At 37.4% G+C, this 17,103-nt stretch overlaps 2 protein-coding genes across 2 annotated transcripts; one reads left to right on the top strand and one right to left on the bottom strand.

The window, feature by feature from the left end:
* Positions 1–140: 140 nt before the first annotated feature.
* On the bottom strand, positions 141–4,415 carry nenf (neudesin neurotrophic factor). The gene is made up of 4 exons (XM_041812177.1): positions 4,195–4,415; positions 3,985–4,045; positions 3,673–3,776; positions 141–2,328 (listed from the first exon to the last, which is right to left on the bottom strand). Exons 1-4 carry the CDS (start codon positions 4,333–4,335, stop codon positions 2,152–2,154), a joined length of 483 nt encoding a protein of 160 aa, XP_041668111.1. The 5' UTR covers positions 4,336–4,415; the 3' UTR covers positions 141–2,151.
* An 830-nt stretch (positions 4,416–5,245) lies between these two features.
* On the top strand, positions 5,246–16,481 carry pacc1 (proton activated chloride channel 1). The gene is made up of 8 exons (XM_041812066.1): positions 5,246–5,523; positions 8,005–8,107; positions 10,753–10,962; positions 11,098–11,252; positions 12,343–12,485; positions 12,686–12,827; positions 13,226–13,333; positions 14,794–16,481. The coding sequence occupies exons 1-8, from the start codon at positions 5,488–5,490 to the stop codon at positions 14,959–14,961; spliced, it is 1,065 nt and encodes a 354-aa protein (XP_041668000.1). The 5' UTR covers positions 5,246–5,487; the 3' UTR covers positions 14,962–16,481.
* Positions 16,482–17,103: the final 622 nt, after the last annotated feature.

Raw genomic sequence — 17,103 nt, 5'->3', positions numbered from 1 at the left:
CTTTGGTCGCAGCGAGCGAGGCTATAAAGGCCCGGACGTACTATTTATGCTGCCTGTTTGGAAGTGACATGAGTGAGTCATGAGCTGCAATAAAGAGATTCAACAAGAAGACATCTGTAAGGCAGCAAAAACAGCAGAAGAAGTTTTATGTCTATAACTTTATTGATAACTGTACAAAAACAAAACAAGGTAGAAAACAAAAGTATAAAGTTTGGTTGCTTAAACATTCACAAAACTTCAGATTCAGAGAATTTTACAAACACTAACGTAGAGTTGTCACAGTACCAGAGTGAGCGAACATAATATGCAGGTGCATCTACCGTGGCAAAGTTCATTTTTTCCAGAAAGTTTATCTTCTATATATTTTAGGTTCATCACACACAAAGCAAAATATATCAAGACTTTTTTGTTTTAATCTTGACGTTTTTTGCTTACAGCTCATAAAAATCACAAGTCCTTCATCTGAAAATAATAGAATGTTGTGGAAAAATCTAATCTGCAATGGTTTTCTGAGCCTTTAGTCTCTCACTCTGGTTCAGTACACACAACCACAATCATGAGGAAGACTGCTGACATTCTGTGACTTACCCTCCATGAGGAGGGTAAGTCACAGAAGGTCACTGCTGAAAGGGCAGGCTGTTCTCAGAGGCTGTGTCAGAGGAGATTCATCGAAAGGTGACTGGAAGAGAAAACGTGTCAAGAAAATAAACACAAGGAACAAGGATGGGCTCAGCTTTCAGATGAGTGGACTGAGGCTGGACTCAGTAGATCAAGAGCCACCACAGAGATGAGTCCAGGAAATGGACTACAAGTGTTGTGTTCCTAGTGTCAAGCCAATCCTGAACCACGTATGTCATAGGAGAAAAGGAACTGGGCCGTTGCTCAGAAGTCCTAAGTCCTGATTCTTAGATGGATGTAAATTTTTTATTTAATTTGGAAATCAAAGTCCCAGAGTCTGGAGGAGGATCAGAGGGGTGAAGAATCCAAGGTGTTTATAGTCCAGTGTGTCAGTCTTCACAGTCAGTGATGGTTTGAGGGTGCCATGTCATCTGCTGCTTTTGGTCCACTGGTCTTTTTCAAGTCCAGAGTCAATGCTGTCAGCCATCTACCAGGAGATTTTAGAGGCCTTCATGCTTCCATCAGCTGCCTACAGTGAAGCCAGAACTACCAGAAACTGTTTTGTTGGCCGTGGTATTACCGTGTTTGATTGGCCAGACAACTGGTCTGACCTAAACCTCGCAGAGAATCTCTGGAGAAATGTCAAGAGGAAGATGAGAGGCACCAAACTCAACAATCCAGACGAGCTGAAGGCTGTTATCAGAGAAACATCCCAGCACTGCCACAGACTGATGGCTCCATGACACATCACAAACAGCAGATGCAGTTAAATGTACAAAACAAGCTCCAATCAATTACTGAGTGCATAAATGAGCATCATTTTCCAGAAGGTCAACAAGTCTATAATATAAATCCTTTTATGGACTGATGTTTTGTAATAATTTGTAATAAATTTGGGTAATGTTCATCAATAAGGAGGTAGTGGGTCCTGACTCTAGACCAGTTAAGAACCACTAGACTAGATACTGTAGATTTCCATGCCATGGGTACATGAAAAACTTCATGTGGCATTAGTTTAGACCTTGAAGAAGATCAAGGTTTGTTTAAAAAGTAACCAAAACACTATTAAAATCTGTGGCATTAATCATTTGCAGATAATGTCTTTATTTGACTTTATGCAACTTGCAGAAGTTTGATGCAAACACTGAGATTTAGTTTTTCTTAGATGGAAGAGTAGACATCTTTGTGTGCTGTTTAAATAAAAATTAGCAGCCTTTGGATATTGCAATGAGGCAGAAAGTTAGGAGGAAAAGCTAAAATATTTGAAGTTAATCAGATAGCATAGTTGTGTCTTTAAACATCTCTGGATCCATTTAATCTTTGTCAATCACCACTAAACAGTTATTCCTATCATGGCATGATGAATTACTAAATACACACACAAAGTGTTGAAATGTCTTCACCGTAATTGTTTAGATTAGAGCTCTCACAGTTAAAAAAGATCATGTAAACAGCAGTTTGAGTATTTTAGCCTCTCATTCTGGTCTAAATACCCCAAAAGTAGCTCATTTTGAACAATACAGCCAAATGAGATTAAAACTCATCTTTGATTTGAAAATGAGGCTGGTCTTCTGGTTTGAAATCTTTGTTTGGACTCCCGTCGGCTGTCAGGATACGGGACGCTGTGTAACCCACAATGGGATATTTGGCTTTGTAGGTGCCTTCAAACACGCTGTCCAGAGACTCCAGCTGCTCCTCTGTGAGGCCTGTCTGTGGATACAAATACAGAGAATAACTTGTTTTAACAATCAAGAGGTTAGAGAATTTCTCAGCCATCAAACAGTGTAAAGGTCAATATGTTATTTGAGATTTGGGACAATTTATCCTTAAAAGAGTCAACTATCACATACACGTTTATTTTTAATTTTCAAGAGTTTTAAAGATCTTGGTAACCAAAGGAATAAAGCCACATGTACTCTCTAGATGCTGCACTTCACCTTGTCCTGGAAAAATGACAGCAACTCTCTTAGTATTCATTACTTTGATACTTAGGCTCATAAAAATCTAGAGTTACTGCATTTCTTTCAACATTCATTTCAATCATTTTATGGAACAATTTCTGCAGTCTGTACTTTAAATATTGTTAATATTGTATACTTTAAATCTGCTTTATTACTTAAATCTCATGGAGATGCAGTGCCTTTAAAAAGTTTTCACTCCCTTGCATATTTTATCCTCAGTTCTAACAAAAAGAAAAAAAGACATCTTTATCTAGAAGGTCCAGTCACTGGTTTATCAGTATTGCTGGCTACCATTACACCATGAAGACAAAAGGACACCCTAGGCAACTCAGAGAAAATATTATTGAAAAGTATACATCAGGGGATGGATACAAAACATTTCTGAATAAAGAGAAAGCTACACAGAAACAGTTTAAAGAGAGGAATGTTCTGGAGTGGCCAAGTCAAAGCCCAGACCTCAATCCAGTCGAACATTTGTGGCTGGACTTGAAAAGGGCTGTTCATGCCTGATCTCTGTGCAACCTGACAGAGCTCGAGCAGTTTTTCAAAGTAAAACATCCAAAGGGGTGAACAGTTTTTACATGAACTGTATATCTCTGTAAAAACAGGCCAAAATGTGCATATTTACAGCACATTTTAACAATTTTACTAGCCAACTCAGTAACACAAAAGTACCTTCGAACAACATGCAAGCATAATACCGTACATATTATATATATCAGACTTCTCAAAAGTCTGCGCTGAGTTTCGATACAGAATGAAACAGCAGAATGGGGACAGATAATAAGCAAGTATACTAATGGGTGTAGTATTGGGGGGGCATCCCGGGACGGGCTGAGGGTGTGGGGGAAGGGCCCAAACTGATATCTTTCCATAGGGCCAAAAAATCCCATTGACGCCCCTGAGTATACTTAATGATCTATTGAGTTTCAGAGTGATTATGTGGCTTCTAAATGCAAGGCTCATGGACTCCAGTGTCAGATGTCGTTACTTTTCTCCCACAGGACTCTACCATGACAAAAACATTTGAAAACTGTTCACAGAGTGGAAAATGAAGTAAAAATAAGCTTGTGAATATCCACTCTTAACTTACAATATCTGATGTCAGGTCAGCTGGGTCCAGGGACATCTTAGCCACAGCCCGGGTGGAGTCCTTACCAACCAGGGCATTGTAGGGTGCATCTTTTCCATAAAACTCTGATATGGAAGATAAAATGATGTCAACATAACAATAAGACATTTAAGGAAGAGTAGCTAATAGTGGTTGCAATTGAGTCTAAAGCTCCTAAAGCTTTCCAGTAGGTGTCATTTTAACCTTCTTGCTCAGTTTGCTTGATCAGAAACGTTTTAATAATGTTCATATAATGATTTAGTCTCATTTTCAGCTGGGCTGAGTTTGATTTACCTTTGCCCTTGGTGACATCAAACACCACTCCTTTTACTGCCATGTAAATAGGTTGTCCCTCCTGAAGACAAGAAAGGTAAAACAATGATACCAAAAAAATAATAATAATAATGAATCGTTATCAAATTTAAATGAAGATACTTTGATAGATGCTCACATAAACACAGACACAAACAGACAACCTGGTTAACGGTTACACCTAAAGTTTACCTCCCTGCCGTCGTATCTCTGCAGTTCCTCCTCAGTGAACAGTCGGACAGGTTTGCTAACGGATTTATATTTTAATTTAACGTCTTCGGCTAAAGTTGTGGAGAGGACAACGAGCAGGACACAAATTTGCGCTGTTGCCATGGTAGAGTGTCTGTTTGGACGAGTTAGTCGCGGAAACTCATCCCATTGATCCACTTCCCTGTCGTGGTTTTTGGAGTTGATGCTGCGTTTACTGCTGTCGGAAATGTCAGCGTTAACGGTCGGTCGAATAGAATGAACGACTTGAAAGTGTTTTAATTAATCTGACACAGTATAAAAAGCACCAAAAGCGAAAACACAATGTCAAATGTGTTTTTAGACGCTAAACACTACTCCGATATTCGTTTATTGTGAAATAAACAACCATGAATGACTTAACATCAATTATGCTATGCTATTTGTAACAGTTGGCTTAACTAGCTAAAGTAGCTAACTAGAAGAAAAAATGTTTAGCTGCCAAAATTTTAATGTAGGCCAACCATAGGTCAAATAAAATGAACCACTACTATATTTCTCAAGAGACTTTACATAAAATGGCAATTTGTATGAACGTTATATTGATTTTTATCCATTTTTGGTTAGCTAACAAGCCAAAAAAATAAGTTAGCAAGCTACATTGGCCAGCATAACAAGAGAACGACAGTTAGCTCCCTTTTAGATTTGTATTTAGCTTATTTTAAGCTAGTCAGCTTGAGCTCTGGGGCCATTCCAAATAAATTACATAAAAACATGTTGAATTATTAACAAGTTTTATTTATATTTTATGGGGCTGTCAAAATGACAGATTTAAATGTGATCAATCTCAGACTTTCGACATTAGTTTGCAATTAACCTCAGACTTTCTGTAGTTTCTGTAGTTAAAATATTAATTTATAGGTCAGACCTCAAAAATACATTTGAATTTGTGGACCTTCTTTTGTCAGAGCAGCACCTGAAGGCAGCACAAGGTATTAACTTCAGGGAGAAATGAAGGAGACAAGGAAACGTCAAGGACCCTGGGTTTAGTGTTGGATCGCGGACTGTAGGTGGCTTCACTATCATGGGATGGGCCTTTATCGTCGCTGCCAAAACCACCGTGGGTGTGCGGTCTGTGTCTCCTGTCTGAAGCGGAAACTAGGAGCCAAACAGAGGCAACAGGGGGATTATTGACCCTTTAAAATGCATCTATTATTCAATGGAAGTAGTTCCCAGACTTCGCAGAAATAGCCGAAACAGAGCAGAGGAAGTGTTTGTCACTGGAAGAAGAGCAGAGGAATGCTCAGGAAGGAAAAGTCCCGGTCATACAGAGAGGTAAGATAAGGTTTCTACTTCCTCCATGTTTCTCTCCCTGTTGTTTGCAGCCGGTATGTTTACATTAAATAAGTGTATTTACTGCAACTTCCACTCGATATGAAGAGTCCACGATGTCCAGCTGTTATCATGTGACTTTCCAGCTGACGGCTGCAGCTTCTAATGAGCTGACTTCATGTTTTCTCTGCCTGATGAAAGTTGAACCATGTTCCTTGGCAAATAAACATTAGGCTATGTCTGCTCCAAAATATCATAAAGCAGCATCTTTAAAACAGCACTAATGTTGAGGTCTAGCTTGTTTTCTGTTTTAATAAAGAGACTGGAACATGGTAGAAGTAGTGAATTAACTAGTGTAACTATATCCATTTATACTAATTTAGCCTACTGAAGTTATAATTTAATGTACTTTTTGTTCTAATGTTGAGACTTTTATCCATCTGTTTTATTAAACTCTACTTATAGACCCTTTATATGTGTGTTCTAGGGTCTATTACTTAAATTTTATCTGTATTACTAGACAGGAGTGACTTCATGTTATTCTTACATTTAATTCAAATCAAACTATCAAGTTATTAAAAGGACAGTAATAGTCAGATAATAAGAATTAGAAATAATTACGTTTATTGACAGCTCAAACTAGCTCAACTTCTACCAACTATACTGTAACATTAGAATCAAACCTTTATGTTCAATTAATATGTGAATAGTACTCACTGTCAGATATTGTATTACATTATACTCATAGGATTGAAAACTTTAAGTATATTGTCCATACTTTATTGGACCATCTGCACCCCTCTGACCTTTAAATTATCAACTATATCATTCCCTCCAAGTGTTTACAGTAGAAATTATGATTAAATATTTCCTTGGTCTGTGTAGGGAAAGTTTTAACTGACCCTGACTAGTGGCAGAGATGACAAACATTTACTAAAACAGAAATAATCAATATTTTTCAAATGGTGTTTGCTTTAGTAGGCTGCTTAGATAAATCATTATTAATTTCAGACTGTTTATTAAGCAGATTAAGACATTCAGACACCTGACTGTTAATGTAAATAAACCCAGTTTCCTGTAACTACAAAGTCAACTTTTAAAGATCAGTTGATTAAAGTTTAACCATGAAAGGGAAATTCAGTTTACTTTTGTGAAGTCAGAAAGACAAAAATAAAAACCAAAAACATTGCAGGATTAAATTTTTATACAAATAATCTTATAGAAATACTGATTCTGAAAAACACAGCACAGTGGAAAGCCACTTTTGTAATTATTCAGTTGTCGAGATATTAACAATTCAGTATTTTTTTTAAACACCATGACTTTACAACTATTCAGTCTCTGTTACTGTAATGACTTGTTTTAAAAGTAAATCTTATCAAATGTACTGAAAAACACATTTAAAGCACAACTGTATCATTTATAGATTGAGGCTCCAGGTAACTTCCTACCTTTAGATCATGGTAAAACCACCAACAGGCCTCACAGTTCAATGTGATGAAATCAAAAATGGCATTGGTGTTATTTTTTTCAATATTTTGAACCTGCACACTTTATTAAAGCATTTTAAGTATTGTCATCTGAGTTGCTTTATAAGACACTCTTTTAAAGACAAATCAGTATATTTTACTTACCTGGTTGTTTGTTTCAGAAATAAAAATACATAGGAATAAATACATAATTCTATGTATTGCTGGCACTGGGCCAAAATCTCATTTTTAATTTTCGTTATTTTAAATTTTGTTCACAAATCAGTGCTTCAGTTTTTTTTTTTTTTTTTTTTAACACTTTAACACAAAAAGAAAAAAAGTAAAGAAATACTGTAGGGGAGACAGTTTTCAATTGCCTCGCATTTGTCAGCATCACTTGTAACATTCTACTTTTAAATATTCCAGTGACTGGACAATTTATATATATATATATATATATATATATATATATATATATATATATATATATATATATATATATATATATACATATATTTTCAACCTGTTTACATAGGGTGATTAATAGTAAATAAGAATCAAGATAAAAAGAAAATAATATAAAAACATAGAGGAGGGATTTATGGCAGAAACCACAAATTAAAAAGTAATCAAGTACATAAAATAGATAAATAAAATAACTTAAGACAAAATAAATAATGAAAAGAATAAATAAAAGATAAATAAATAAAAGATAAATAAATAACATAAAAGTTATAAAAGAAATAAATAAAATGTAACTGTCATTGGGTTTAACACATTTTAAACCAACTAATAGTGTCAAAAGATGCAGAGAAATAATTTAAAAAAAATTTAATTCCCTGGAAAGTGGTGATTTCTGAGGTAGGGGGTTTTGGCCTGATGGCAGCAATAATTTATAGCATATTAATGCAAACCTTCTCCACTATTACATGTTTATACATAATAGAGGAAACCCAGAAAGTCCTCGTTTGTATGCCATCCTTTAATTCAATTTCCCTTTTCTTTAACATCACAGTTTAACGATGAAGATGACGATGAAGGCAAGAGGTCTCCAGAATTTTTCGACGATGCCACTGAGGATCTGGACCAAGAGGAGCCGAACGGCAGCATCTCACAAGGTGATGAGGGCTGTTAAGAGAAATCGAAGTATGGTTCACAGCAAAATGATGCCCTTTTTAAAACACAACAAATCATGAGTTAGCACAGTGTTATATGGTCACTATCCTTTGTTCGTCCCAGATCATCTCAGCTTTGGTTTTTAGTTGCAAGCAAGAAATGAGATCTAGTAGAACCAAACTCTCTCCCTCATCCAGTTCTTATTGATTCATTGGTTATGTTGTATAATCATGTCATACACACAGAGTGTCCAACTCTCCTGGGCTGAAACAACAGCACAAACACTGTCCAACTGTTCAGCTCACTACAGTCATTACAGAGTAGCTTTTCTCCTTTTATAGCCCGGGCTTAGACATTGTATTCTGCCTTTTCTCCTTGGCTTTGCAGATAAAATCTGCTACAAAAAGTCTCTAAAGAACACCTCAAGGTTTTCATAATCATCAAGGAGAAATCAGCGTGGAAGAGATTCCACATATCTTAAAACAGGAAATGAATCTGATCCTAAATGTCCCCACAGCAGACAAACTACTGATGCAAAGGTTCACTAAGCCTGCAGTCTTTCTAACGGCCAGCAAAACCAAGAAATGACCCTACATCTCCTGCCTCTATTTACCTGAGTTAAAAATTCCCAACATTTATTGTCTTAATCAATAACTTGAAGTGTTTCCTATATAGAAGATAGATTACAGGCTGCTGATTTAGCTCAGTCAGTAGATTATATACTCGTATACCAAGGCTGCTATCTTTGAAACACTGGTAGCAGGCTCAAACATGGGTGCAGCACGGGGGGGGGGTACTGATCAGGTCCACAATAGAGAGAAGCCTTGAGAAGCCTGCAATAAAACTTTTTTTTAATTTATTTTTTACTTAGTAATAAGTGTCATTATAGAATCAAATCATTATAGAGTGAAATAAAATACTGAGGGGCCCTTGCACCTCCCTCAAACACCTCCAAATGGTATAGTCCAGCACTGCAAAATAATACAGGTAAATCTAATTTAACCATAGTAAAAATATTGCTCTTACATTGGGAAATTATGGTTCAGAAATACATTTGAATGCATTCACATTTGTAACTGGAAAAGCACTCGGAGAGCACAGACCTCTGCCAAGGCAGCTCAGCCCTATCTCCCAATAGTAAAGAATCCTTTAAAAATTTCCTGGATCCAGACAGTGATCTGGATCACTCTCATAATCTAATCAGTTCTTCCTTATGCCATTTCTGACATTTCCTGAAAATGTCATCAAAATCCGTCCAAAACTTTTTGGGTTAGTTTTCGAACAAACAAACTAACTAAACTAACTAACAAACCCTGCTGATCACATAACCTCCTTGGCAGAGGTAAATATGACGCTATATTTGTTGCTTGGCTAGCCAGTTAAGGGGGGCCCTGTATAATATTCTTTCTGGGGGCCCAAAATCCCAAGCTTTGCCCCTGGGCTCAAATCCCGACTCTGGTACTGTCTTGTTCATGCTTTCTCTCCTATATTTCCTGACGCCCTTCAGCTATTCTATCCAATAAAGGCATAAAATCCCTCATAATAACCTAAAAATCAGATGGTAAGTTATAGAATGTAAATTAAGATGTTCTTTAGAGTGAATAAAACCATAAATCAGGTGTTTTTGCTTTATTATTCTGACTCCACAGTGACCTGAAAATACCTCTGATATCCTGTGATATTTCAGAAAGATCCTGGAGGATTTGTCTGTTTATTTTCCCAGTTCTTGTTGACTTAAGCCTGTTTTTGCTATCTAAAACAAGCATCATATGAACAACACAGCTGTTGTGGATTACAGGTGGACCAAGCTTACCAAAGTAGCGCTATCATTACCTGCTGACTCAGCATTTCCTTTGTTTCATTCAGCTTCCCCTCTTATCCAAACATGGTCAAAACAGTTCTCCACTAACTGACTAGTTATGTCATTGTGGGTAAAACTGCTTCCTCAGTATAAATATAAATCTGGAATACAAAAGTGTTTGTTCAGACTAATAAACTAACCGTCAACACTGAGTCTGTAGAGCAGGGGTCATCAACTTCATTTGTACAAAGGCGTATTAAATGAACTAAATAAAAGAAACATTTCTGTCTAAATAATTGTTTTTCCTATTTTAGCCTTTAGCCCCTATTCACACAGTTAAATCCCTATACTGCAGCGAGCCACAAGGGGGCGATTGAGATATTTAAGCCACATATTTCTGGGGCTGCCATGTAGTTTGCTGCATCCTCATTAGTGAAAAACACATGAAGGAAAAAAGATATTTGGTTTTAATTCTCAGGCAGTGAAAAATACTCTGGAAAAAAAACCTCTCAACCCCCCGAACGGTTAAATTTATGCAGAAATCTGCTGCTAATCTAGGATGGACTCATGAGAAAGTTTGTCACGTATCTTATTTGCTAATAAAGCTTAATAACAGTTGGATTTCTAGAAAACATAAAGCCAATTTTTGAAAAATTGTTTTAATCCGACTTATTTTTGGAGTTACTAAAATATCTGTATGGATCATACATACAGCAATATTTTTCCCTCAGCAATTTTTCTGAATTTAAACCAGCTCCTGGGGGCAAGATGTGGCCCCTGGGCCTCCAGTTGATAACCAATACTATAGAGTGAGACGACCTTTATAAATCTCTTTTTCTCTTACAGAGGAAGAAATCAGGATAGGCAGTCCGCCTATGCGGTTTAGTAAAACCTGCCTGAAGAACGTCTTCACGGTGGTTCTCATCTTCATCTACCTGCTGCTGACGGCGGTGGCGGTGTTTCTTGCCTACCAGACCATCAAAGAGTTTCTCGACAAACACAACAACCCAGTGATGTCCGTCACCTACAAGGAGGTTGACTCATTCTTTCCACCAGGTATAAATGTCCTTCTTACAGTACATATCTTTAGCTAATACAGCCTCCTTTCATTAACGATTACTAGCTTGTTTTATTATTACTGTTTTTGTTGCTTGTGTCTTATTTGCTCTTTTTTTGTTGATCTTTGCACAGGTATCGCACTGTACCCAGGTAAAGCTCAGCTGCTGAGCTGTAAGCACCACTTCCATGACTACATCCCACCTTTAGTCGACCCGGGCAAACCTCAAGAGGGAGACTGTGTGATTAAAGACGTGACTTACTTTGGACCGTTTTCTAATCAAACACAGGTCAGAGATTAAAACATTTCAGTACTGATTTACAGGCAGAAACATCATAACCAAAAACATAGAATTCAACAATCCTAGAATAATCCTGGAGATTATCGTTTAGATGACAATTTTTATTTTATATAACTTCACAGCAAAAGTACAAATGATCTTCTCTGACACCATTGCTGGCCCTATCATTTGCTGCAAAGTTTTTTGCAGGTGTCTTTCCTGTTTTCCACCTGGCACAGTTAGCATTTTAAGTCTGTGGTGCAGAGTTTTTCCGGGTATTTAAGGGAAGAATTGAAAGATGAACATACATTGAAAAAGACTGCGTGGGCACACCCCAAACTGCTGTGAATCCTGTGCCCTAGACAGTGTGCTCAGAATAGGGCCCCTTAAGTTAATGAAGCTTGTTCAAGTTCTAGATGCAGTTCATATCATAAACCAACAGGGGGCACATGGGAGCTATTCAAACTTCATGTTTGTTCCCTATATAGAACGTCTCAGGGTGATTGTACCCTTGATACACCAAAATAGTGTAACAAGGATCAGGTGTATATCCTGCACTACATCACTGTATTTATTCCTTTATCTCTTTTTGAATATTTGCTTTTGTAAAACTGGCATATTTGTTCATGTCTGGTGTGTCCATGTTTACACTCTGCACGAAAGCAGTTGTAATACTTGGATTTCCCTAAAGGATTAATGAAGTATTACTGAGTCTGGAAATAGCTTATTGGATGATCCACCCAGAAAGGATGACAATGGTTTACTTTGTGTCTCTTGTCTGCTTTTTAGTTGATGCTGTGTGCCCCTCAAATTGGATAAAACACCTGTAATTTCTTTTTTTTTATTTTAAGATTTATTTTGGGGCATTTTTGTGCCTTTGTTAGATAGAGGAGGACAGTGGATAGAGTTGGAAACAGGGTCAAGAGTGCGGGAGAGACATGCGGTATAGGGCCTCAGGCTGGATTCGAACCCGGGCCGCCCGCATACATGGGAAGTGCCTTTAACCACTAGGCCACCTGCACCCCAAAACCCCTGTAATTTCTGCCCTTTTGTGCAAGTTACACTAAAATAAAATTGTGACTCAAATTTGTCGTCACAGAAAAGAGCTCTGGTGGTCCGCGGCCCGTCTGAGGTCAGGAAGAAAGAGCTGGTCTTCATGCAGTTCAGCCACAATGAAACCGAGGAGGACTTCAGCGCCATCACCTACATGCTCTTTGCAAAGTTTAGTGACTTAAACGACAGGTAACTGCAAACAACACCTACAGATCCTGGTTTGACTGCTAACAGTTTGTGGGTAGAAAGCTTGAAAGTTTCCATGAATACATGTACCATTTAAAATATGTTTGTATTGTGTTTGAATGTTTCTGAAATGTCCAAATGTTGCCTCATAAAACCTGTTTAGAGATGAATGACCAAGTCTGATTCTTGTTTTATCTGTTTAGTTCAAATGAAGCTGAGTTTATGAGGGAGTGTGAGAGGAATTACTCCATGTGGACTTTCTCTGGAGGGTTCAGAACCTGGGTCAAGATGTCGTTAGTGAAGACGTCTGGGAGGAGCAACGAAGCCATCGAGTTTCGGCAAGAGGTATTTCTAAGCCTTTATAATATACATCAGTGATTCCCAAATACTGGGGATAATATTGTCAGGCCTGCACAGACCCCTGTCATAATTTTCCTTAACACTGAGTTTGTCATGATTTTATACAGAGTGCAAAGAAAAATGCCTTCAGGGCCACTCTAGCTGTTTGCAATTTGACCACCTTCTGCAGCTTTTGACTTGAGTGACCTAGTGATTATTTTCCTACCTCTTCCTCTTATTTTATAATGAAATAATGGCAATCAAATGAACATTATCATCTATCATGCTTGACACAGTTTGGCCCTTGGAGAACCAATAACCTTCCCTAGAGTGGTAGGCAAAGTTTTTAGCAAGGTGAATGGAGAAAAAAGCGTTCTTAAAGTCGTTTATGTTTGATTTTCTAGTCTGCTGTGGTGAAATTCAATGACAAAAGGCCAGAACCGGAACAAACCAATCAGCTCTTCTTTGTTGTCTTTGAATGGAGAGATCCTTATATGCAAGAAATCAAACTGGTAAGTCCCCCATGATGAGTCCATATTATGCAAAATACACTTTTTCAGGCTTTTCTAGCAAAAATATCCTAATAATATTATCCTTCCAAGAATCAGAACCCTCCCCCTCTTTCTCCACCTTCAAGAAAATGTGTGCTGAAGCAAGCTGTTCTCAGATTTTCCCCTCATGATGTCATGTGGGGAGTAAGGGTGCTTTCACACTAGGAGCCCGGTCCCTGATCCAAGTGCACTTGAGCCCAAAGTCCGGTTCGTTTTGGCAGTGTGAATGTAAACGAACCGTGCCTGGGCCCGGGCCCACTTGGGGAGGCGGTCTCGGGCGCGATTCAAGTGGACTCTGGCATGGTTCGGATGAGATGTGAATGCAACCGCGCTTGGCTACGGGACAGAGCGTCGTATCAGCTTTATGACGTCATCGTAAAAAATAAACTTCTTTCAATAGCGTGGCAATTTATTCACATTTTTTTCCTCAATAAAAAGTGGAAATCATCAGAATCCAGTCAATAAACGGTCTGTTGTGACTCACCTTACAGATGAACACAAGTCAGAGTCAGTGAGAGGAGGTGCAAAGGCAATAAAAGTCTCCTGTTAACTCAAAAACTGCTGTATCTGTGCAGCGCGAGCCCATTTAATCCTCTGAGCTGCACGGAGATGTGCAGATACGAAGAGCGAAGTTGCTGGCATCTTAAAAAGTGATTTTAATTATCCATGGCTGCAGGATGGACTTTTCGCACCCTAAGCCCTGCCCCCAGGTTTCGGTTTGCCCTCCCCACTTGGAAGAGAGTTCCGCCCTCCTCCTCTCAGCTGCCAGCTGAGAGGTGGGTCAGGAGAGCCACATCCAATCCCTGAGAGGGCGTGGTCGGGGGCGGAGTCAGACATCTCAGTAAAATTTAAAGCCACAGACACAGAAACAGCTCATTCTGAGCAGGGCTGAAACAGAGAGGTTTTTAGACAGTCAGAAATCCCACAAGAGAGTGTTTTTTCAGCAACAAACTTCACAGGCATGTTTTGGGGACCTCTGAGACCAATATAAACTTGTCTTAAAGGGGAAAAATACGTGACCTTTAAAAAGGATCCATCTGCTCTAGTGCATGACTGACAGGGTTTTACCTGTATTTTACCAGAATTTTAAACTTCAATACAATACTTGTAATGAAATACAGAATTGATTCCTGTTTTGATAAAAAGGCAGTTCAAAAATGGAAGCTCTAAGCTCAGAAAGCTGGATAATTTATTCTTCTGTTTCTGAGAAATGTAGTCAGCATGCAGGGGTTTACCTTTGTTTTTGAATGGATTAGGTCCTCTTTGAAACACTTCTGTAATGAAACAGATGCATTTTTTATGTTCTGTACTTCTGTATCATTTTTAAACATGCAGTATCAAAATATCTTTGAAGTGTCAAAATGTTGCCGTCCTATTCGGTTATAAACACACGTTTACATGTGTTTCTGTCTTTTAAACAGATAATTACTGCAAATCCCTGGAGCTCTGTGGCCATCCTCTGCGGCGTCTTCATGGCTCTCTTCAAAGCTGCTAACTTTGCCAAGTTGACGATTCAGTGGATCATCAAAATGAGAAAGAGACATCTGAGGAATAAAGCTCGAGAACTGAACCCGATTACTGATAGCTGAAATGTTAAAACGATCTGATGAGATCTAAATGATCCAAGTGATTGAGCTGAGTCTTTATTTTACACAATTGAGTCTTTTTAAGGTCAACACTTAAACAATTAATGGTAAGGAGTATCTACAGATAGAAAAGCTTATTACCAACACAAGAAGGAAAGTAAAAAAAGTTTTAAAGTAATTTTATCCCAAAGCCCTGAGAGGACATGCATCTGTGCTTTTTATTTAATTTCTTGTCCTTGAGTATATAATTTTCTTGAATTTTGTTTTTTGATGACTAAAATGAAGTTTTTATTACAGACAAACCAGCAGATATTCTTAGGTAATGACAGAAATAAATCAATAAACCAAAATGTATTTATTGTCACAGAAAATTTATGCATAAAGGGAGTGAAATCAAATGCATGTCCTCTTAGGCCTTGCCTAATAACTGAATAATGTACAGTCCAGGGCCTGTGTCCACGGCTGCCATTTTTATGCACTTGACTGCACCCACAACCTCAGTTTCTTACCAGTGTTTATTGCTGCCTGGTTGTGAATGTTGACCTCCTGTTCCCTTGGTAGTATCTGTGAGGTCATTTTTAAACATCTCTGTGCACTTAATACTCATCTTTATTCATGAAAAAATCACTGTAGATGTGAAAAATATAAAGAAACCCTGTCCTGGTATTCACAGCAGCTGTACACCCATGAGAACTTGAGCCATGTTGGAGTTTCTCCGCTATTGTTTTTGACATGTGATGTCAACACCTCTTCTTGGTTCTGATTGGTCACTGAGAGAGAAGATGTATTGATAAGTGCAGCACTGTTACAGAAGTTTTCTCAACTGAGAGCACAGCAACAAGAAACAACTGGCAACAATGCTCATTTTACACTAAGGCCCTGAAAATGCTAATTTTTCAAGGCAGCTGTGGACACAGGCTCTTATTTTTCCTTTTAATGATCAAGAGAAAATTTAACTGAGTTCCTACTCGTTGCATTTCATGAATATTTTCTCCATCATTCCTTGAATTGAAGTTTCTGTACGCACATGAAAGAAAAAGTTGCTGAAAGCTGAAACACTCATTTTATATGTAATTGTTTGAGAGCATTAGCGATATGATTGTTTCAGATGTTAAACTGACAAAATGTGAAGTTTGGTCAAAATGTTGCCGGAATTTTTTATTCTCATTTTTAATCTTATTTTAAAGGGAATTTGTTTTTGTGTCCTATTTTTTTCAAGAATATTTTACAATTATTTCACAGAGCATTACAATTATGTTAACAGAGTGATAAGGGATTATTGTGAGTTACTTTCCTTCCACTAGACTAATCTGCTGTTTATTTCTACACTGTGTTGTCTAAATCTCTCTGTTTTACTCCTGTGACTTTTATTTGATTTAAGCACACAAAATATCCACAAGTGTCTTCATTGCTGTTAAAGTTTTACTTGAATTATTGTCTTGATTGTGCTGTCACCAGTATTGGATCCCCAGAGCTCTATACCAAACACTTTGGACAATAAAAGTTCAGATTTTCTACCATAATTTTACAGTTTCTGTCCATAACTGGAAGCCCATTTGTGCTGCTAAAAAAAGGGGGGGTAAAAGGGTTTATTAAAAAGGAGGCATAACTTTCTTTCACATTATTTACTTTCACTGTCATGATGACTTTCTCATAATTTTGACTTTTGGTCTCATAATTTAAATATTTTTTTCAATTAGAATTTTTTCTAATTTCTTCAACTTCCTGATTCATAATTTGAAACTTATTTGATCATATTTATTTTTAATCTCCTTTGACATTTTATCTCATTTTCTCATAATTTGGCTGTTAACTGTGTCTTTTAATCTAATATTTTCAACCTTTTGTGTCATTATGGCCTTTTGTCACAATTGTGAGTATTTTTCACATAATTTTGGGTTTCATCTCATAATCCTGACTTTTTTTTTTTATTTTGACATTTTCTTATAAATCCAACTTCTCATCTCAGAATAATGTCTTACTATTTTGTAATTTTGACATTTTATCTCACAAGTTAGGCATTTTATCTGATAGTTATGACTTCCTGATTCATAATTTGAAACTTATTTGATCATATTTATTTTTAATCTCCTTTTATCATAATTTCGGCTCATCGGCTCATTAACTCATAATTTTTACTTTTTG

The sequence above is a fragment of the Cheilinus undulatus genome, linkage group 18 (assembly GCF_018320785.1).
Source record: "Cheilinus undulatus linkage group 18, ASM1832078v1, whole genome shotgun sequence".
Taxonomy (NCBI): Eukaryota; Metazoa; Chordata; class Actinopteri; order Labriformes; family Labridae; genus Cheilinus; species Cheilinus undulatus.
Note: the sequence above shows the minus strand (reverse complement) of the source record. Positions and strands in the feature narration are given on the sequence as shown.